This window comes from Bombina bombina, chromosome 4, assembly GCF_027579735.1.
Source record: "Bombina bombina isolate aBomBom1 chromosome 4, aBomBom1.pri, whole genome shotgun sequence".
NCBI lineage: Eukaryota > Metazoa > Chordata > Amphibia > Anura > Bombinatoridae > Bombina > Bombina bombina.
Window position 1 is genome coordinate 862,034,031 of NC_069502.1, and position 24,434 is coordinate 862,058,464.

General features: G+C 37.3%; 1 protein-coding gene across 1 annotated transcript in view; it reads right to left on the minus strand.

Annotated features, from left to right (window-relative positions):
* The window catches only part of LOC128658002 (uncharacterized), a 149,397-nt gene that overhangs the window by 41,928 nt on the left and 83,035 nt on the right, over positions 1-24,434 (minus strand). Inside the window, exon 7 of the mRNA XM_053712442.1 lies at positions 24,243-24,331. Within this exon, the coding sequence (XP_053568417.1) occupies positions 24,243-24,331 (89 nt within the window). The remainder of the gene's footprint in view (positions 1-24,242; positions 24,332-24,434) is intronic.

Sequence of the window (24,434 nt, forward strand, 5' to 3'; positions counted from 1 at the left end):
AAACACCCCCAAAATAAAAAATTCCCTACCCTATTCTAAATTAAAAAAGTTACAAGCTCTTTTACCTTACCAGCCCTGAACAGGGCCCTTTGCGGGGCATGCCCCAAGAATTTCAGCTCTTTTGCCTATAAAAGAATAAATACAATACCCCCCCCCAACATTACAACCCACCACCCACATACCCCTAATCTAACCCAAACCCCCCTTAAATAAACCTAACACTAAGCCCCTGAAGATCTTCCTACCTTGTCTTCACCATCCAGGTTCACCGATCCGTCCTGAAGAGCTCCTCCGATGTCCTGATCCAAGCCCAAGCGGGGGGCTGAAGAGGTCCATGATCCGGTCAAAGTCTTCATCCAAGCGGGGCAGAAGAGGATCTTCCATCCGATTGAAGTCATCATCCAGGCGGCATCTTCTATGGTCTTCCATCCGGAGCGAAGCGGCAGGATCCTGAAGACCTCCAGCGTGGAACATCCATCCGGACCGACGACTGAACGACGAATGACTGTTCCTTTAAGGGACGTCATCCAAGATGGCGTCCCTCGAATTCCGATTGGCTGATAGGATTCTATCAGCCAATCGGAATTAAGGTAGGAATTTTCTGATTGGCTGATGGAATCAGCCAATCAGAATCTAGTTCAATCCGATTGGCTGATCCAATCAGCCAATCAGATTGAGCTCGCATTCTATTGGCTGATCGGAACTGAAATTCTTGGGGCATGCCCCGCAAAGGGACCTGTTCAGGGCTGGTAAGGTAAAAGAGCTTGTAACTTTTTTAATTTAGAATAGGGTAGGGAATTTTTTATTTTGGGGGGCTTTGTTGTTTTATTAGGGGGCTTAGAGTAGGTGTAATTAGTTTAAAATTGTTGTAATATTTTTCTTATGTTTGTAAATATTTTTTTATTTTTTGTAACTTAGTTCTTTTTTATTTTTTGTACTTTAGCTAGTTTATTTAATTGTATTTATTTGTAGGAATTGTGTTTAATTAATTTATTGATAGTGTAGTGTTAGGTTAATTGTAGGTAATTGTAGGTAGTTTATTTAATTATTTTATTGATAGGGTAGTGTTAGGTTTAATTATATCTTAGGTTAGGATTTATTTTACAGGTAAATTTGTTATTATTTTAACTAGGTAACTATTAAATAGTTCTTAACTATTTAATAGCTATTGTACCTGGTTAAAATAATTACAAAGTTGCCTGTAAAATAAATATTAATCCTAAAATAGCTATAATATAATTATAATTTATATTGTAGCTATATTAGGATTTATTTTACAGGTAAGTATTTAGCTTTAAATAGGAATCATTTATTTAATAAGAGTTAATTTATTTCGTTAGATGTAAATTATATTTAAGTTAGGGGGGTGTTAGTGTTAGGGTTAGACTTAGCTTTAGGGGTTAATACATTTATTAGAATAGCGGTGAGCTCCGGTCGTCAGATTAGGGGTTAATAATTGAAGTTAGGTGTCGGCGATGTTAGGGAGGGCAGATTAGGGGGTTAATACTATTTATTATAGGGTTAGTGAGGCGGGTTAGGGGTTAATAACTTTATTATAGTAGCGCTCAGGTCCGCTCGGCAGATTAGGGGTTAATAAGTGTAGGCAGGTGTCGGCGACGTTGAGGGGGGCAGATTAGGGGTTAATAAATATAATATAGGGGTCGGCGGTGTTAGGGGCAGCAGATTAGGGGTACATAGGGATAACGTAGGTGGCGGCGCTTTGCGGTCGGAAGATTAGGGGTTAATTATTTTAAGTAGCTGGCGGCGACGTTGTGGGGGGCAGGTTAGGGGTTAATAAATGTAATACAGTGGTCGGCGGGGTTAGGGGCAGCAGATTAGGGGTACATAAGTATAACGTAGGTGGCGGTCGGCAGATTAGGGGTTAAAAATTTTAATCGAGTGGCGGCGATGTGGGGGGACCTCGGTTTAGGGGTACATAGGTAGTTTATGGGTGTTAGTGTACTTTAGGGTACAGTAGTTAAGAGCTTTATGAACCGGCGTTAGCCAGAAAGCTCTTAACTCCTGCTATTTTCCTGCGGCTGGAGTTTTGTCGTTAGAGCTCTAACGCTCACTTCAGAAACGACTCTAAATACCGGCGTTAGAAAGATCCCATTGAAAAGATAGGATACGCAAATGGCGTAGGGGGATCTGCGGTATGGAAAAGTCGCGGCTGAAAAGTGAGCGTTAGACCCTTTAATCACTGACTCCAAATACCAGCGGGCGGCCAAAACCAGCGTTAGGAGCCTCTAACGCTGGTTTTGACGGCTACCGCCGAACTCCAAATCTAGGCCATAGTGTGCCAAATCATTTTAAGTCTGTTCATAAAAGTGACCTCAGATATCTACAGAACCAGATAATTGATTGGACCCCCTGATAAGAAAAATAGATTAATGTTACTAAGACAAAGGGAGACAGAGTGGATTTTTAAGTTGAAAAGTTTAACACCCTTAGGCCTTAATGTTGATTTGGATATGCAAGCATTCGTGTAATTTCTGTTTTTCAAGATTTTGTCTTTGCAAGAATATATGCACGTTTTACAGTTGTAACTTATCTGCCCTTTATCTAGACCCCCGTTTTGGTGTTTAAAGGTCTGTTAGCCATTTGTGTGTATATACACACACACACATATATATATATATATATATATATATATATATATATATATATATACACATACATATACGCACACACACAATAAATTTAGAAAAACCTTTTTTTCATTTTTGAGAATATTTTATGAGAATTTTTTAGACTCTGTTATGTTCTTAAAATAAGATTTTAAAAATCTTTAGTCCGTGTTAATCAGGTATCTAAGAATATTAGGATGAATTTAATATGATCATATATACGGGTATGGATTTTGTTTGTAAATATAAGATGAAATTGTAAGTCTATGTTGGTATGTAATATTGTTGTCAATTTTATTAACATGTTTGGATTAATTACCACAGTTTGTAGAACATTGTGTTAGACTTTTAATAGACATTTGTTCTCCGCAAATAAGTGGGTGTGGATTCTTTATCTTCTTCCTATTGGTCTCATGTGAGGTCCAATCAGGTCACAGAAGGTGTTAGAAATAGAGACATTGTATCTCTCATTTATTGCTCTTGAAAAAGCCCGGGCGTACTCCGGGAGAAAAACGCATCAAGCTATTTTGTCCTACCTGGGCTTCCGTAGAGGATCACAGCTGAAGGGTGTCAGTTCTGAGGACGAATCTATCAAAGCGGGGTGAAATCCAGCACTCAAGTCCCAATTAGGAGAGCCGCCAAGAGCTACTGCCAAGCTCTAAAAGCACATATAGAACAAAGAAACGGAGGTTCTCCAGTAGTGCAAAACTTCTTAGTTTATTGAATTTCCAAACAGGATAAAAAATAAAAAAAAACACAACGTTTCGGGGTCAATGCCCCTTAATCATATGATAAAATTGCACTCACAAACCACCTGTTTAAATAGGCATCTACCTGGGAGTTTAACCCTTATATTCTCAATTGCCATGGGCTAAATGGTTATAGTGCCATCTTGTGGAAAAACAGATGGATGTACATTAAAAGACAGCTATGAAGCCTCATAGCAAAAGGGAATAGCAAACATAAATAGAATGCCATACATTTAGTAGGAACAACATAAATACAGCATATATAATGTGACCAGCAGATATAGAGGATTATACCATTTAACATTCGAGTACCTAGACAGAGAGATGGAAAAAAAACAGAGTTATCCTACAATATGAAATAAAGAAATCATACAACATAATATGCATAATAGATGATAAAGGCATGATAAATTAATAAATACCATCACAATAGAGTAATTTATAGAACACTGACCAGTTGATTTCCCTGTTCAACCCCTTCAGTTCCAAGGTATCCAGCTGAAAGATTCAAAAGGTCTACGGTGGTTTAAGTAATAGATCTCTATTACCACCCCTTCTAGGGGTCTTAACATGTTCAATTACTTGAAACCGAAGCTGGTTGATCTGATGGCCAGCCAACAAAAAGTGGTGGGCAAAAGGTGCTGTGACCACCTTACATCTTATATTGCCCTTATGTTCTGTATTGTGGTCACGGATACGCCTGGTAGACTCGCCCACATGGGCATTTGATTAGATATACCACATAGTTAGTATTGCAGGTAAAATGATCCTTATATTGGCATTTATGTCCAGTGTGGGGATGTACAAAATAAGGACTCTTAATAATTGAACTGCAATTTATGCAGCCCAAACAAGTATTTTAAATACAGCAGACATTGGGGCATTTTAAACAGTTGTAATCCAAACATAGAGGAAATCTGCCAGGTTCCCATGCCCGCTTATAAATGCAGTAATAATCTGCGAGATGTTTTAATTAAAGTGGACATTGGATCTAGCAAAGATAATCAACAGAGATTTATAACCAAGAAAAATGTAGGCTGTTTTCCCTGTTTGGGCTGCATAAATGGTTGGCTGGCCAACAGATCAACCAGCTTTGGTTTCAAGTAACTGAACAAGTTAAGACCCCTAGAAGGGGTGGTAATAGGGATCTTTTACTTAAACCACGGGAGACCTTTTGAATCTTTCAGTTGGATACCTTGGAACTGAAGGGGTTGAACAGGGAAATCAACTGGTCAGTGTTCTATTAATGACTCTATTATGATGGTATTTATTAATGTATCATGCCTTTATCATTTATTATGCATATTATGTTGTATGATTTCTTAATTTCATATTGTAGGATAACTCTGTTTTTTTCCATCTCTCTGTCTAGGTACCTCAATGTTAAATGGTGTAATCATCTATATCTGCTGGTCACTTTATATATGCTGTATTTATGTTGTTCCTACTAAATGTATGGCATTCTATTTATGTGTGCTATTCCCTTTTACTATGAGGCTTCATAGCTGTCTTTTTATGTACATCCATCTGTTTTCCCACAAGATGGCACTATGACCATTTAGAAGATAGCAATTGAGAATGTAAGGGTTAAACTCCCAGGTAGATGCGTATTTAAACAGGTGGTTTGTGAGTGTAATGTTATCACATGATTAAGGGGCATTGGCTTTTTTTTTATCCTGTTTGGAAATTCAATAAACTAAGAAAGAAGTGTTGCACTACTTGAGAACCTGTTTCTTTGTTCTATAAGGACAAATCTATCAGCAGTGGAGTATCGAAGAGTGGAAGCGGGACTGTTGAATTGAATTTTACAATACAAAGGCTTTAAAGAACTTACTTTTTGTAAGTAGTATTTTATATGTGAGTGTTTTATATGTGAATAAAACTACCTTGAATCCGGCTTTGCGCGGTTCTCTCTCTTTTTTCCCTGTTCCACAAGTTTGTCCCTGCTTGTGTGAAGAGGAACACACAAGAATAGAGTGTGGCTGTAACCGGAGGGAGTTATCCTGATCCTGACTAACTTCTTTGGTCTATCCTGAGGATTTCTTTTGTGACTGTTTCACTACACTGAGGAACTTGTTGTCAGTAAGACTGTTTTTAACCTTTTATTGCAAAGCGCTGCTATTTGTCTTGAGGATTTCCTTCAGATTTCTCTGGATTATGCTCTCCCAGAGGTTTCTGTCAAATTATTTTGGACAATTTTTCGATTTGTAGTTCTCAAAACTGTGAATTTGTATCTGCAGAAATAATATGCCCCTTTCTTCACAGCAAAATGTTATAAAATTATTATAAGTTGATAAATAGACCTTAAAAGGGACAAAATCATGAAAGATAACTTTTGGGTTTCAGATAGAACATACAATTTTCAGACTTACTTGTATTATCATATTTGCTTCATTCTCTTGGAATCCTTTGTTGAAGAAGAGCAATGCTCTACTTGGGCCTAGCTGAATACGCAGGGTGAGACAGTAACAAGCAGATAGCCCACAGTAGTGCATTGCTTCTGAGCCTACCTATACATTCTATACCCAGAGAAAAAAGCAAATTAGATAAGAGTCAATTGGAAAATTGTTAAAAAGGCATGTTCTTTCTGATTAATGAAAGTTTAATTTTGACTTTCCTTTCCTTTAATTCCATTGGTTCCCTGCAGTTCTATGTACACAAAATCAACCTATACTAAGTTTCAAGAACATCACCGAATAGAAGATTGTTTGGAGTGGAATAGATCTGCACAAGGACCTAAGTATGAGGAGGGAGAGGCAAGCATTGAAAATGAAAAAACTTAATTTATGCTTACCTAATAAATTATTTTCATTCCTAGCATAAAGAGTCCACAATTCCATTCATTACTGCTGGGAAAATCACTGCCTGGCCACCAGGAGGAGACAAAGAGACCCCAGCCAGAGAAGTATCCTCCTACTACCCATACTCCCCAGTCATTCAGCCGAGGGAATAAAGGAAAGGTAGGAGAACACTAGGGGTATAGTGCCTGAAGGTTCGAAAAATATTGCTAAAAAATACTCATGGCGGGTCATGGACTCTCCATACCAGGAAAGAAAATAATTTATCAGGTAAGCATAAATTTTGTTTTCTTTCCAATGGCATGGAAAAGAAAAGAGAGCTATAGATATATTGCACATCAAAAATGCAAGTATGAAATTAAAATATTAGTGTCCTAAGAATCACTAAAATAACTGTATATGTTACATAATACAAATAAATGCTGTAACAGACAAAATATGTATTTTACTTGATACAAAAAGATGCTGCAATAGCCAAAACTGAAAATCTCCTCACTATGAGAGAGATTGTAATATTGCACACATATACATGAAATATATGTCTGAAATTAATCATATTAGTGTCCTAAGATCACTAAGATAAATATGTATTTTACACGATACAAAAATTGCACCCATCAGATTAGTGTCCTATCTTCAAAAAAGAAAAGTACAACTGTACTAGGCGTCATTTTAATTAAACACCACTAGATGTCAGCGACTTACTCTGCTAAACAGAAAAAGGCAGCTAAAAACATAGCAAAGTAATGAAAGAACGTTAAAGAACCCATAAATAAAAACATGAGAATTAAAATAGGTCCTGTAGATAGGCATTTCATAAACAACTACGGCTAAATAGAACTGAGATAGAGCAATCAGCGTAAAACTGCACGCAAGCACAATAAGGCCCAGGGCAAGAGCATCAAAATTTAGACAGTGGTGGGAAGATTCCCTTTTAACCCCACCACTGCCAAAACAAAGTCTCCACATATGAGGAGCATATCTGCTAAAAATGGTGATCCGACCTGCTAACATCTGTCATGTAAAAGTTGAGTGACATGGTATGCTATATATATATATATATTGTATCATAAAGATTAATATTTCATTTATATGAAATAAGACCTTGGATAAAAGTTCTGAATTTTGTACAAACAGGTCTCTTTATCAATGAACCTGAACAGACTAGACCTCCTACTGTTCTGACAAGCCAGAATGTCTCAAAGAACAAAAGGAACAGACATTTGTTTAAATGGTGAGGAGGTCTCTTCAAAGGAACCTCATCACACTGTATTCTCAGACTTGATTTACAAATGGAATTAACTTCCTACCTAGCTGATCATAGGAGCCCTGTAGTTAGGAGACACAATTCTACCTTATACCCAGGATGGAAAACAAATGTGACCATCTCTCACTTCAGAGTAAATTAAAGGGACAGTCAAGTCCAAAAAAACCTTTCATTTTTTAAAAAGGGCATGTAATTTTAAACAACTTTCCAATTTACTTTTATCAACAATTTTGCTTTGTTCTCTTGGTATTCTAGTTGAAAGCTAAACCTAGGGAGGCTCATATGATAATTTCTAAGCCCTTGAATGTCGCCTCTATTTTATTTACTTTTCACAGCAGGGGAGAGCAAGCTCATGTAGGCCATATAGATAGCATTGTGATCACGCCCGTGGCTAGTGGCAGACACTGCACTAATTGGCTAAAATGCAAGTCAATAGATAATAACTAAAAGTCATGTGATTAGGGGCGGTCAGAAGATGCTTAGATACAAGTTAGTCACAGAAATAAAAAGTGTATTAATATAACTGTGCTGGTTATGCAAAACTGGGGAATGGGTAATAAAGGGATTATCTATCTTTTTAAACAACAAAAATTCTGGTATTGACTGTCCCTTTAATACACGCTGGGTTCAATATACAAACACATTGGCCTATATTTAACAAAGTCTGGCGGACCTGATCCGCCAGTGCGGATCAGGTCCGTCAGACCTCACTGAATACGGAGAGCAATACGCTCTCCGTATTCAGCATTGCACCAGCAGCTCATAAGAGCTGCTGGTGCAACGCCGCCCCATGCAGACTCGTGGCCAATCGGCCGTCAGCAGGGAGGTGTCAATCAACCCGATCGTACTCGATCGGGTTGATTTCCGGTGATGTCTGTCCACCTGCTCAGAGCAGGCGGACAGGTTATGGAGCAGCGGTCTTTGTGAGGCTCGCCAGAAACACGGGGCATCAAGCTCCATTCGGAGCTTGATAGATAGGCCCCCTAGACTTTACATCTGTGTTGAATATAGGAGAAGAAGTATCCTTAATCTTGTATAAGATGAACTCCATATAAGAATTGAAATTTTGAAGCTTAAATTGTCTATGTAATTTTCATATGGTTAATATACTCAATACTGTATAAATGTGTATATACTGTGTTAATAGGTGTAAATTAGAAAGTTGCTTAAAATTGTATGCTCTATCTGAATCATGAAAGAAAAAAATTGGGTTCAGTGTCCCTTTAACTGTTTTGCTGTACTTTCACTATATAAGTGTGTATTTATCACAAGTTTGTTATGCTGATGAAGGGGACGTTTTCCTCAAGCGTTTCATTAAACTTATGGATGTATTTTGAACAAAGTCCTGTGAGTGCATTTGTTTAGTGAAATTATATATATATATATATATATATATATATATATATATATATATATATATATATATATATATATATAAACTGAGTTTACCTTGCAACATAGGCTACCTAGAAAGGTAGTGTATCTCTTAATTAGTACCCACCAAGTAACAATGACTATATTACTTGGGGAGTATACAGTGAGAATGATTGCTTAAAGAAGATTTCACTTGAATGAGGAATAAATTATAAAGATAACCTCATTAAGATTGTAATAGTTTTATATCCACAATAAGTATATGTTGATAATAGATTATTTCAGCATGAGAGGAGGTACTATTTATGTTAAAGTAACAGTCCAGGAGTTTAATGAGTAATAAACTACTGAGTCCTATTTGATAGAACTAATGAGTATAAGTTCAGTAAGATGATACTTAGAGGATTTCCAATGATAGTTCAGCGTTATATCTTCACACACTCACACAACGTTCACACTAAAATATGTACAGGACGCAGTCACTCCATACATATATACTTGGCAAGTGTGATAGACTTATATACAAGTTGGTATTGTTCCTAGAGATAGCAATAATATCAGATGATAAAGACACAGTTTTAGGCAATGAAAGTTGTTAGCAAGATAGAGCAGAAGTTTGCTATGTAATATAGATTAAATAGTAACTTGCGGTATGCGAATCAAATATGAGACCTCAGATTAACTGGCGGTATACAATATTCAAATGACAGGATAAATCCAGATAGAAGAGGAATTGAAACGATACCTTTAACAACAGTTCTCCTTACAGACCTGCAGCTCCATGTGCGTGGAAGTCCGGTGAGAGTGTGACTGACATCCGGAACGCCGCGGTATGTAGATCCGTCCTCAGAAGGAGTAGTGATCCAAAAAGTACCGGCAACTTGTTAGAGGGACTTTAGACAAAAACTGACTCAGAATAAAAGAGTAGTTCTGTAATGTTAAAGTGTTAGCAAAAGGTACACTACTAATAATAGTATCAAATGGAATTAAGGCTTAGCTTTGACCTGAAGCAAAAGATAGCTCATACAAGGAAAATACTTAGCAGTAACAGCATAAAGCTTCAATTTTCAGGCAAGGCTAAGGTCTTAATGAGATCTTTAAATAGAGTGGTGTAAGGAATGAGAGGGGAGATACCTTAAAGGTACACCACAATATATCATTCCTGACACGTTACAACAACTGAAGTGAATTAAATAAATAACTGTATTGGTGAACTTGACAAACTGTGTTCAGAATAAATTACACCTTTATTCAGATATCTAATGTATAAGAGGTTCTGAATGGACTGGTACATACATAATAACTGTACTCTAATAATATCATAATTATGTTTTTATGCTCTAAACTTTATTAAGAAATGTGCACTGAAAATGGAATAAAAATAAAAAATGTGAGCACTGAAGCCCTAACCGCAACTGCAGACCCTAGGCCTAACTAAGCCGGGTTACCTACCCCTCCCTCCCACACGCTTGTTACCAAGTAAGGCCTGCTAGAAGCCGTGACCAGAAGTGGCGAAAGACCAACAAGTGGACGCGAGAGTGAAAAAGCTCTCCCCGGAAGTCCATCTCAGCTATTTTTTTGCCCAGTAGCTATGGCACTGATTTATTTTTGTGTTTTGGTGCCAAGACCCATGAGTAACCAAGTGAGATCTGCTAAAAGTGCTATAAAGAGGATCGGAAGGCTCAGCAAAAAAGATAAGTACTACAACTTAAACTTCATTTTACCTCTGGTTCATGGCTTGAGCGGCTTGTCTTAAGGGATAATATTGTATGCTAAAGGGCTAGTAAGACTGGGCTAAGGAGGTCAGAATAAAAACAGCCTGATGGTTAACAGGAAAAAATAAAAAAATGTTTTACTATAGCCAAAGAGGAAGAAGCCTATAGCAAAGTTATAACGAGTGAATGAGCGAAATTTGGGATATACTGTCTATGAGGATAAAGGAAAGAAAGAAAAGAGATATATAACTGCTGGCAATAATATAAAAGTATCTGCAAATACTGTGGTTGGCTTGATGGAACGGTATTATTTTTCTCTCTTTCCTTCTGTCTTTTCTGCATGGTTTGTAAGTCTGGGATGCTGTGTTTGTTAAAAGGCAAATCAATTGTTGAACTGTTATGCAAGCTTTACAGAGCATAGCCAAGTGAAAAGCCGACAGAGTCCTAAAATTTAAAGAAAAAAAGAGAGATGAGAAGGAGAAGAGAAAAGAAATAAAGGGGAATTGTGTTGATTGTGAAGCTATATTTTGGAGACAATATTTCTGTGTATGAATTTGCTACAAATGAGTGCAAGGTAACCGAGTCTGGGTTTGTGAACAGAATGAATGTCTATTTTTATAAGTAAAGGCAAGTTTATTTTCATCCCAGTGAAGAACCTGTACTCTCTTGACTGGGTTGCTATAAAATTTGGTCTTGAAAAGGAAAGCTAAGGAAGAAAAAGGGGAAAAAAAGAAACAAGGAAAAAAAAAGATAGATACACAATTATACACATATCTTATATGATTTTCATTAAAACTATGAAATCATAAGTGTATTAAATTAACACTAAAAATAAATTACACTTCTATATTCGAAAAACATTTAATATTTTGCGAATAAAATGTCTCATTCAAGATCCTGTCTTGAGGAAATCAAGTTACCAAGTGAGCAAAAGGGCAAGTGACCTATGAGAGTTGCCAATTGCACTGAGAGTGTTTTTATTTGGTGATTAAGAAATGTTGGAGGAGCACACAAAAGCTTTACACATGGGAGGATTAAGGTCCTTTTTTGGCTTTGTATCCTTTGAGAGTTGCCTGCTGCTTGCTAGAAAATCTCTGGAGTGAGACAGTCTTTGTGAGACAACTCTTTTTAAGAAAGAAAAAGAGAAATCTTTGGGCTACCTTGATTCTCCTATATTGTGGATATCTTCTTGATGACAATAAAGAACTCTGGGTGCTGGAAATCTCAAATATTGCTAACTGGTAACGTATAACAAAAATTAAACGTTAAGTAATTACTATAGCTTATATTTTAATAGCAGTAGTGTAATTGAAACTGTGATCTAAAAGTTTTTTTATGTTTATAATCTAATATTAAATAGATCAGGGTATTCTACATAATTATATCAGCATTCAGTGAATTTACTATTAAGAAAAGGGTTTTGTATTTTACACTTATAAATTGATTTTAAGTTACTGTGATATATCTAAGAAATTGTATTTATATTGGCTTGATGATAACTTATTGCTATTGTATTGATAATATATTGATTTATTGGAAGTGTATAAATCTCTCTGGTTGATTATTTGAAGTTACATAAGACTATTTTGGCCTAGGTAGTTGAATTATACCTCCTGGAAATTCCATTAAATTTGTTGGAGTTAAGCTAAGACTTTAATTGTAAGATTTGGCTTATATTTGCTAACCCAGTGTTGTTAAAGGACCAGTCAACACTGGCATAAATCACTATACACGTGTGCACAAAGTTGTAATAAAACTTTTGAGACGTACCTGCGTTTTCCTCACCTTCCCGAGTCTTGTGGGTGATGTTTGCAAATTAAAACTGCATATACGTATATGCAGTCTTCCTCCACCATGCCCAAGTGATGTCACCTGTAAAGGGGACTGCGCTTCTGTGGTGGAGCAGTGCACAGAAAAAGATTGTGCACTGCTTCATAGTTAGAAAAGTGCCTGTGTGCCTGAATACTGACTGAAAGCTCTGGGTCAAGCTGCTGGTGAAGCGGGAGTATGATCAATAATATAATAAATACAAAAAGTGTGATATAATATTGTTGTTTTTTTTTTATTTGCATAAAAAACAAAATATATAGTATATATAAAAATATATATATACTGATAACATGTATAATAAAATATATCAAGCAAGACTGACTTGCAAACATTCCAAAAAAATAATCACAAAACATACAACAAACGTTCCTACATATTGTCATACTATCATAAAGGGGAACAGCTCTGGCTTTAATGCCTATACAGTGGAGCTGTTTCCTTTTATGCAGAACTGGTTGCCGTTATTGAGCTTGTGAGCACGCGGGGGATAAAGTGTGCGCGGAAGTGGAAGCATGTGAGCGTGCACACAATAAGAAAAACAAAATGTATGTTTACCTGATAAAAAAAAAAAATTCTTTCTTGACACGATGAGTCCACGGATCATCTAAATACTATTGAGATTATCACTCCTGCCCAGCAGGAGGTGGCAAAGAGCACCACAGCAAAGCTGTTAAATATCACCTCCCTTTCCCTCCAACCCCAGTCATTCGACCAAAGCAAAGGAGAGAAAGGAAGCAACAAGGTGCAGAGGTGAAGTTTATAACATACCAACAACCTGTCCAAAAAGAACAGGGCGGGCCGTGGACTCATCATGTCAAGAAAGAAATTTATCAGGTAAGCATAAATTTTGTTTTCTTTCTAATGACACAATGAGTCCACGGATCATCTAATTACTATTGGGAATCAATACCCAAGCTAGAGTACACAGATAATAAGGGAGGGACAAGACAGGGAACCTAAACGGAAGGCACCACTGCTTGAAGAACCTTTATCCCAAAAGAGGCTTCAGCTGAGGCAAAAGTGTCAAATTTATAGAATTTTGAAAAAGTGTGAAGAGAGGACCAAGTTGCAGCCTTGCAAATCTGTTCCACAGAAGCTTAATTTTTGAATGCCCAGGAAGAGGAAACAGCCCTCGTAGAATGAGCCGTAACTCTCTCAGAATGATACTCTTCAGCCACAAAGAAAGAGAAGTAGCTGTAGCTTTCTGCCCCCTACGTTTCCAAGAGAATACCACAAACAGAGTAGAGGACTGACGAAAATCCTTAGTCGCCTGTAAATAGAATTTTAATGCACGCACCACGTCCAGATTGTGCAGAAGCCATTCCTTTTAAGAAGAAGGATTAGGACACAAGGAAGGAACAACAATATCCTGATTAATGTTCCGATCTGAAACTACTTTAGGGAGAAACCCTGACTTAGTACGCAAAACTACCTTATCCAAATGAAAAATAAGGTAAGGAGCATCATACTGTAATGCCGAGAGCTCTGACACTCTACGAGCAGATGAAATAGCAACAGGAAATAAAACTTTCCTTAAGAACCAAATTAAGACTCCAGGGAGGAGTAACTAGCTTGAACACAGGCCTGATCCTGACCAAGGCCTGATAAAACGATTGCACGTCTGGGACATCCGCTAGACGTTTATGTAACAAAATAGACAAGGCAGATATTTGACCCTTTAGGGAACTTGCCGAGGCTAACTGAGGCCAGGCCAGAAGAGCATTGAAGATTGCTCTCAGCTCCAGAATGTTTATGGGTAGAACAGACTCCGACCAAGTCCATGTTCCCTGAGCCTTTAGAGAGCCACAGACTGCTCCCCATCCCAGAAGGCTGGCGTCTGTTGTCACATTCACCCAAGAGGGTCTGCGAAAGCAGGTTCCCTGGGAGAGATGATCCTGAGACAACCACCAAAGAAGAGAATCCCTTGTCTCCTGCTCCAGCTGTAATCGCGGAGACAGATCCACATAATTTCCATTCCACTGTCTGAGCATGCTTAACTGCAGAGGTCTGAGGTGGAAACGGGCGAATGAGATGATGTCCATTGCCGCTACCATCAGACAGAGGAGAGGACTGAAGCGCTAGGCAAGAATCAAAAATCTTTGATTTCCTGATCTATTATGGTTCCCAAGAAAATTACCCTTGTAGTAGGAACTAAGGAACTCTTTTCCAAATTTACCTTCCATCCATGAGATCGCAGGAAAGATAACACTTCAGTGTGGGATCTTGCTTGTTGAAATGATGGCGCCTGAACCAGAATGTCGTCCAGATAAGGCGCCATTGCAATGCCCCGCAATCAGAGCACCGCCAACAGGGATCCCAGAACCTTTGAGAAAATTCTGGGAGCTGTGGCAAGGCCGAATGGAAGAGCCATAAACTGGAAGTGTTTGTCTAGAAATGCAAATATCAGAAACTTGTGATGGTCCCTGTGGATGGCAACATGCAGGAACGCATCCTTTAAATCTACCGTTGTCATAAATTGACCCTCTTGAACCAAAGGAAGAATGGAACGAATAGTTTCCATCTTGAAGGACGGCACACTGAGGAACTTGTTTAGACTCTTGAGATATAAAATTGGTCTGAAGGTTCCCTCTTTTTTTGGGAACCACGAACAGATTGGAGTAGAACCCCAGACCCCGTTCCTGCATTGGGACACGAACTATCACTCCCAGGTCAGAGAGGTCCCGAACACAGTGTAAGAACGCCTCTCTTTTTATCTGGTCTACAGATAATCTTGAAAACAGAAACCTGCCCCTGGAAGGAAAGGTCTTGAACTCTAGATTGTATCCGTGGGACACGATGTCCACCGCCCAGGGATCCTGAACATCTCAAACCCAAGCCTGAGCGAAGAAGGAAAGTCTGCCCCCCACAAGATCCGGTCCCAGATCGGGGGCAGGCCCTTCATGCTGTCTTTGATTCAATTGTAGGCTTTTTGGATTGTTTTCCCTTGTTCCAAGACTGATTGGGCCTCCAGGAAGGCTTGGACTGCTCCTGCTTGGAAGAGGGAGAGGAAGGCTTTCCCTTGAAATTTCGAAAGGAACGAAAATTACTCTGACGTTCCTTTTGTTTATTTATCTTATCCTGAGGGAGGAAATGGCCCTTTCCTCCCGTAACGTCAGAAATTATTTCCGTCAAACCCGGCCCAAACAAGGTCTTTCCCTTGTAAGGAATCGCCAAAAGTTTAGAATTAGATGACACATCCGCAGACCAAGATTTTAACCATAAAGCTCTACGGGCCAGTATGGCAAAACCAGAAATCTTAGCTCCTAGCTTAAAAACCTGAAGGGAAGCATTCGTGATAAAGGAGTTGGCCAACTTAAGGGCCTTAATCCTATCCTGGATTTCTTAGTGGGGAGTGTCGTCTGAATAGAATCAGACAACGCATCAAACCAATTTTATAGTCCAGAGTAGTGGGGAAAACTTGTGTTGCCGCTATTGATTCAACAATATGTATCCATTTGTACCCTTTTGTGTCCCAGTAGATGTAAATAAGGTGTACTGTAAAAGTCATATAAACACCAACCTTAATGTTAATCAGTCCGTAGCCTCTGACTCCACCAGACTTATCAACAAAAGGTATCGTAAACTCCTTATTCCTCAAATTTCCAAACAGTAAATGGAAAATAGCCATAATATAATAGGAAGGAAAAAGAGTTAAAGTGAAGGTAAAGTTGCCAGGTTGTTGATCTACAATAACTTTCTTTGTCCCAAAACAATATGACTTTAATTCATCATTTTTTTTAAATATAAGTGTAAACAAAGTTATACCCGTTATTAATCAATTTATGAAGGTCCGCAAATTCAACCCGTTATAACTTTTTTTTTTTCTGTGTTGATCACGTTTTCAGAGGATCCTATTGAAAATCTGGCCATTAGGCGGCCGTCACTATAACGTCATCACCAGCTTGTTGGCCTGCGCATGCGCTATTCTTTTTTTACCTTATCGTGAAATCCATGTGCGCTCCCGTTTCGCACATGCGTATTAGTTTACTTTAGGAATACCCCTAATATGCCATCGGCTACCGGACGGCTCAGATACTGACAAGCGCAGTAGAGAGCGAACTAGCCGATTTGCGCATGTGCATTTTAACTGAGACTCGTGAATGCGCTTTTGAGATACGTTTAGAGCGGGTGGGACCGCTCTATACGTCACAGCACAGAAAACCAGGAAAGAAAAGTTTGGGTGGATTTAGCATCAAAACTATAGGGTAATATATATATATATATATATATATATATATATACACAGGTGGCCCTCGTTTTACAATGGTTCAATTTACACCGTTTCAGAATAACAACCTTTTTTTTTCAGTCATGTGACTGCTATTGAAAAGCATTGAGAAGCAGTGCATTTATTAAAATAGCCAGTAGGTGGAGCTGTCCGCTTGTGTTGCAGCAAAGCCAAGCAAGCTGAAATTATTCAGTTTAACCAGACCTGAGCTATCGAGCAGATTTCAAAGGAACAAGATCTTCCTGTCTATAAATCAGTCCAGATTGGAATGCATAGAAAGAACTGTTTGCAGAAAAAAACAAGTGAAGTCTGTGTTGTGTGATTATTTTATTAGGCTTATAATGCTGTTTAGCATTTAAAGTCTTCATTTCAAAGCTTTAAAAATAATGTATTAGGTGTTACTTATGACAATTTTGAGAGGGGCCTGGAACCTATCTCCCTCACTTCCCATTGACTTACATTATAAACTGGGTTTCAATTTACAATGGTTTCGATTTACAACCATTCCTTCTGGAACCTAACCCCGGCGTAAACTGAGGGCTACCTGTATATATATATATATATATATATATATAAATGAAGTCTGAAATTTTAACTTTTTTATTGAAATAAACTTAGCGATTAGCTTATGGTAATATTAAGTTATGCATTGATGTGTTCACAATGAAGAAACTTTACCTTCACTTTAAGTATTGTGGTATTAGTAGCTTTGCATGTGCACGTGTCTGCAATTAATATTCACAGCAGACTTGCAGATCCGTCTCCTGGCAGGTAAGGCCTCTCCAAATGGCCCTTATGAAAAACAAGTAAACAATGAAAAAAGTCCCAACCAGAATACGACAATTTTTTTCAGGAGCGCTAAGGTATAAAGTTTAAAAAATCCATTTATTATTCAAGTAGTAAAAACTTAAGGCTTACAGCATACAGGACTCAAAACAGCTGTCGCGTTTCCTGCCTCAACGGCACTTCATCAGAGCTGTTGTACAAGTGTGTAGCGTAAGTATTTAACGTGTTGATATCCAACCAATCAGATCCCTTCTAATATAATTCCTTCACAATTCAAAGAATCAATACATAGCAAATTAGTACAGAATATACACACAACATACAATTAATAACATCATACTATCAAAGAAGAACAAAGTAACAGTTACATAATAGAACAATGAAACATTGTGATGAGTATAAGAAGAATCTGTTGTTACAATGTAAAGTAGAAAAACAGAAAAAATAATCGGACATAAGTAAACATATATAGAGCCTCGTATAATGAAACATATATACGGTAAGATATACGGTAAGATGTAATTTAACCCATTAGGACATCTATAAGACAACAATAGTACTAAAAACAGACATCCTGATAAATGCATGCATCCAAACCTATAACAATATTGCTTGTGCGTAGATCCTAAAATATGCCGCTGTCAAATGCAGAATTTACATTCCTATTTAAAAGATCAATACTTTCAATTATAGATATATATGCATCAGTAAGCAGGCAAAAAAATATATGAGGATCATCGCCTATGCGCCAATTGCCAAAGTAAGGAAATACATACATAAAATATGCATAACATAGGGTGAACAGATTTATACACAAATGGCAATTCACTAGATATAGGATAAAGAGAATATTATGAATATATTTCTATTAACCATCTATGTAGAGTTTTATATCACTGATTTTGTTGATGCCAAGAGCTGAACCTGTACATAGAGTGAAGATCCAATATACCTCTCTTTTACTTAAGGATTGAAATCTATCACCTCCTCTGGGTCCCACAAAAAAGCAAAAATGCCTCACAACCGACATTACGTTGTGCAAAGTGTTTTGCCAGCGGTGTTTTCGGCACTTCAGCTTCAAGAGATAACAAATGTTCTCTGATCCTATCTTTCAACATTCTTGTAGTGAGACCTGTATATTGAAAATTGCATATTTTACATGTAACAAGATATATAACATACGTTGAGTTGCAATTAATCCGACTTTTGATTTTATACGTTGTATTTGTTTGTGTAGATTTAAATTCATTCCCCACTTTGGCATATTTACAGCTCTTACATGGTCTGTTACCACACTTATAGAAACCTGATTCCATTGTTAACCAATTTTTTGTTTTTAACACTACTTTTGTTAGTCATTGACAATTTATTGGAGCTGAAATCTTTCCTCACTATATCCCCAATAGTCTTTGATCTATGTGAAATAAATTTACACTTCTTCTGCAATATGGACAGATCTTTATCCCTTTCCAGTATTGGTAATCTCTTCCTAATGATATTACAAACATCATTATATTGATTACTGTATGTTGTTATGAAATTAACATTTTCTGTCATATTCATTTATTTAGATTTATCAACCAGCAAAAACTTTCTATCCATGACCGAAACTATATATATCTATCAACACATTAGGATTATATCCTCTCTCAATAAGTCATGATGTTAAGTCATTTTCATGATGCCAATAACTTTGCAGATTAGTGCAATTGCGCCTCAAACGCATATATATCAACCCTTCGGTATACCTCTCTTTAGATGTGTGGGGTGTGAGGAATCTGCCCTAAGTATGGTGTTTCCTGAGATTTCTTTTCTATAGACCTCGGTCAATGTTTTTAGTACTATTGTTGTCTTATAGATGTCCTAATGGGTTAAATTACATATTACCGTATACATGTTTCATGATACGAGGCTCTATATATGTTTACTTATGTCCGATTATTTTTTCTGTTTTTCTACTTTTACATTGTAACAACAGATTCTTCTTATACTCGCCACAATGTTTCATTGTTCTATTATGTAACTGATACTTTGTTCTTCTTTGATAGTATGATGTTATTAATTGTATGTTGTGTGTATATTCTGTACTAATTTGCTATGTATTGATTCTTTGAATTGTGAAGGAATTATATTAGAAGGGATCTGATTGGTTGGATATCAGGCCCTGACACGTTAAATACTTACGCTACACACCTGTACAACAGCTCTGATGAAGTGCCGTTGAGGCAGGAAACGCGTCAGCTGTTTTAAGTCCTGTATGCTGTAAGCCTTAGGTTTTTACTACTTGAATAATAAATGGATTTTTTAAACTTTATACCTTTGCTCTCCTGGAAAATTTGTCGTATTCTGGTTGGGACCTTTTTCATTGTTAACGCATCAAATCAGTATGCTGCCGCACTAGTGACAGTAGCAATACAAACCACAGGTTACCATTGTAAACCCTGGTGTACATACATTTTCTTGAGCAACCCCTGTAACTTCTTATCCATAGGACCCTTAAAGGAACAACTATCCTCTATGGGAATAGTTGTTCTCTTGGCTAGAGTGGAAATTGCCCCTTCCACCTTGGGTACCGTCTGCCAAGACTCCTTGATAGAGTCTGCTATAGGAAACATCTTTTTAAATATAGGGGATGGAGAAAAAGGGATACCCGTTCTTACCCATTCCGCCATGGAAGGCACGTCAAAATGCTTGTTTAGTTTACTGGACTTCTTAGGATTGACTACGACAGTAGTGTCAGAGTCGTCCAGGGTAGCTAAAACTTCCTTAAGTAACAAACGGAGGTGTTCAAGCTTAAACCTGAAAGAAACAACTTCAGTATCAGCTAAAGGAATTACACTGTCTGAGTCTTCACCCTCAGATGCTAACGAAGTATCTTCCTCTTCAGGTTTCTGGGAAGGAGAAATCTTACTCAGGCTTGCACGGTTAGGGCAGCATAAATATATGGGAGGCGCAGTGAGGATTGTATCCCACAAGTTCCCATTGCTTGAAAGCCACCACTGCTCTACTGAAGAGACTGATATGGACTACGGCTACACCCTAGAAGAAAGCAGCACAATCTTGCACTGCTGAAAAAAATAATAAAATCTTGCTTGAAGAATCTTTTCCTAACACCTAACTTTACCACTTCCTTGCTCTAATGTAGGCAAAGAGAATGACTGGGGTTGGAGGCAAGAGAGTTGATATTTAACAGCTTTGCTGTGGTGCTCTTTGCCGCCTCCTGCTGGGCAGGAGTGATATTCCCAATAGTAATTGGATGATCCGTGGGCTCATCGTAGCATTAGAAAAAAATATGTTAATTAGCACTTATCCGATTGGCTGCAAAATCGTGTCCATCACGATGAGGAACAGCCTTCTCAGGACAGAGGCGGTATTCTTGCGGCACAATAGTAGAACGTGGGGCATTGTTTCTTAGCTGTCCTATGCACAGGCTCTATTAGTTTGGTTTTGATTTTTGCGATTATTGAGTGGTCCTAATTTAAGTAAATAATCCATATTGTGCATTTGATTGATGCTACTGGCTAATTATAATTTTTTCAAGTAATTTTTAATTGTGCTATTTAATTCATTTTAAATTAAGGTTAATTTATAGATAATATTGTGCCATATTCAGGATAAGACGACTTAATTGAATATAATTAATCTAAATATTTCTAAAGCTTGCTTTATATTTTAATATTATAATAATCAATTTATATATATCTGGTCATAAGTGATATTTTGTTTACTGCATAAATATAGTCACTGTGTTTTTAAAAATGTACTTGATTAGAACTTAGGAATTATTTCAATTTGGGATTAAATATTAATATTTAATAATAATTTTATTGTCATTAAAAGGGACAGTACACTGTAAAATTGTTTTTTATAAATGTATTTTCAATGATATATTACACCAGCTGCAGAGTATAAAATGTATGAGAAATTGCATTTTCAGGTTTATTTGTGTATATGAAGTAGCTGGTTTTGTTAAAGTTACAGAAGTAGTTACGGAATCAGGAAACAAAGTCTCCAGATCTTAAAAAGACCAAGCACAAATGACTTGTTAGGGAGCTACAAGTACATGCAAAACTCATACGTTCTAGTATTGCCCCAGACTCCACAATCATTGCCCTCTTCTAACTAGCACAGAGGATATTTGAACAAAATTTGGAACCTCCATGTTTGAGAGGCTATGGGCATATACCGTCACTTGATATAACGGAACAGCTTATTTGCAATTATCTTCCTGCTGACTCTTGATATTATGCGGGAGGATAGCGTATCTAATCACTAATATTGCACACATCTGTGGTGGCCTATCCGAGTAGCCCTACACTAAATATAAAATGTATTCCCACTTACCGATCCTACTAAGGAGTCAGAAGTACATAGAGGGGAAAACAAGAAAAGATCGGGAATAAAATTACTAACCCCCAATTCTTAAAGACCTCGATTGTAAATAAGAGACCTGAGGGCTAAAAGAGGGACGCTGTAAAGAGGGCAAGCAAATGGCACCAAAATCTCACACAAAGTGCGTCTCACTGCCGCCATTAGCAAGATATAAATGTACAGATAGACATATTATCCTAGTAACCCCTTTCAAAGCTGTCGACTGATAAGGGAGGAGTATGTTATTGAGGAGCCTAAAATTGTCCAAATAAAAAATCCCAAGCAAGCATCAGCTATAAAGCCTTTCGGCACTGATTGTATAAGCTCTACGCTCCAAGGAAAGTTAAATGCCGAACCCCACTCAAGGTTCATTGGCGTATAAGCAGAATAAGTAGTGGAGTCCCTTCATAGTCCTTAGAGAACACTAACTGCACAGAGAAAATGAAGTACCCTTTATCCCATTCCAAGGATATTTAGGATCATACAGACCCCTTCCTCCTCAAATAAGAGCATATGGCCTTACTGTATTAGCCAGTCCAGCATTAAATAGAAGGCTATAACACCCGTTGAATTGGGCCAGAGTCCTCAGCACTGAAAAGGGATTAAGAAACTTATCTCAGAGGTCTTATTACCGTGGTGCAGACACAGTACTTCCAGGTCTGACAGCTTCATAAATCTGACAGGGACCTGGGATAGAAAGGAAAGCAGTGTAACTAACACTGGTTGCCAGGTTGGGGGTTAGCATAAATTGCTGGAAAGAGGATAGAGAAGTCTCCCTGCGACCTCCAGCAGCTAACAGCTACCAATACTCTTACTAAAGAGCAATACACAGCATTACCCCAGTCCCGCTTGAAGAGAAACTACCCATTAAAGGACTTAAATTTCTTCAGATCACTATCTTCGCTTCCTCCTTGTTACAGAGGCAAAGAATGACTTGGGAGTATGGGTAGTGGAAGGAAACTTAAGCTCCGGCAGTTGTGTCTTTGCCTCCTTCTGGTGGCCAGGTGGTGATTTTCCCAACAGTAATGAATGTAATCATTGACTCGTTATTGTTTTAGTTAAATAAAACTATTTATATTATTATTAATGTAATCCTTTTTTCTCCTTTCAATAAAGTACAGGTGAAAAGTTGATCAAATATGAATGATTAACTAATTAAACTGGATATAGTTCACCTCCAAATAATTTCATTCATTTCAATGATCTATCCATGCATATCTAAACCCAAATGAGTAATGGTCTGATATAACTGGTAAAAATAATCTGAAAACTTATTATTTTAAAAATGAAATCCATTATATAAATCGGTCTTATTGACTAGTGATTTAAATCAAATTCACCCTGGGTTCACCTTATAAAACGCTTGAGGTGCAGAAAAGTCTTTAAACAGCTACAGAACTGCACGCCTCAGGGGGTCACATACAGTCATCATAAGCCCTTGGTATTGTGTGGATGACAACTACATGCCACCACCTGCATTTAGGAGGTTAAACTGTTTTTTTTTAATATGAGTTTTCTGATGCCTAATAAGAGTTGATTTCCGATTAAAACTTTTCCCACAGTCAAAACATGAACATCCTTTCTCCCCTGTATGAGTTTTCTGATGTGTAATAAGAGTTGATTTCAGAGTAAAACATTTTCCACAGTCAGAACATGAAAATGCTTTTTCTCCTGTATGAATTTTCTGATGCGTAATAAGATTTGATTTCTGAGTAAAACATTTCCCACAATCAGAACATGAAAATCCTTTCTCCCCTGTGTGAATTTTCTGATGTGCAATAAGAGTTGATTTGCGTTTAAAACATTTCCCACAGTCAGAACATGAAAATCCTCTCACTTCTGTATGAATTTTCTGATGCATAATAAGAGTTGATTTCTGAGTAAAACATTTCCCACAGTTAGAACATGAAAATCCTTTCTCTCCTGTATGAGTTTTCTGATGTGTAATAAGAGTTGATTTCAGAGTAAAACATTTTCCACAGTCAGAACATGAAAATGCTTTTTCTCCTGTATGAATTTTCTGATGCGTAATAAGATTTGATTTCTGAGTAAAACATTTCCCACAATCAGAACATGAAAATCCTTTCTCCCCTGTGTGAATTTTCTGATGTGCAATAAGAGTTGATTTGCAATTAAAACATTTCCCACAGTCAAAACATGAAAATCCTCTCACTCCTGTATGAATTTTCTGATGCATAATAAGAGTTGATTTCTGAGTAAAACATTTCCAACAGTTAGAACATGAAAATCCTTTCTCTCCTGTGTGAGTTTTCTGATGCCTGATAAGATTTGATTTCAGAGTAAAACATTTTCCACAGTCAGAACATGAAAATCTTTTTTCTCCTGTATGAATTTTCTGATGAGCAACAAGATTTTGTTTACGGTTAAAACATTTCCCCCATGTAGGACAAGAAAATGGTGTTTCTCCTGTATGATTTTTTAGATGTTTAAAAAGCTGTGATTTCTTAAGAAAACATTTCCCACAATAAGAACATACATTTCCCACGTGGCTTCTTTGATTTCGAAGATGTAAAGAAGCATCTGCACTCTGATCTTGACTAGGATTATTACAGTTTGTAAATTCACCTGTCAATAAACACAATAGGAGTAATGATATTGATTACATAATTATTTAATCATGAGAAATTATAAAAAGTAAATTTATGCTTACCTGATAAATTAATTTCTT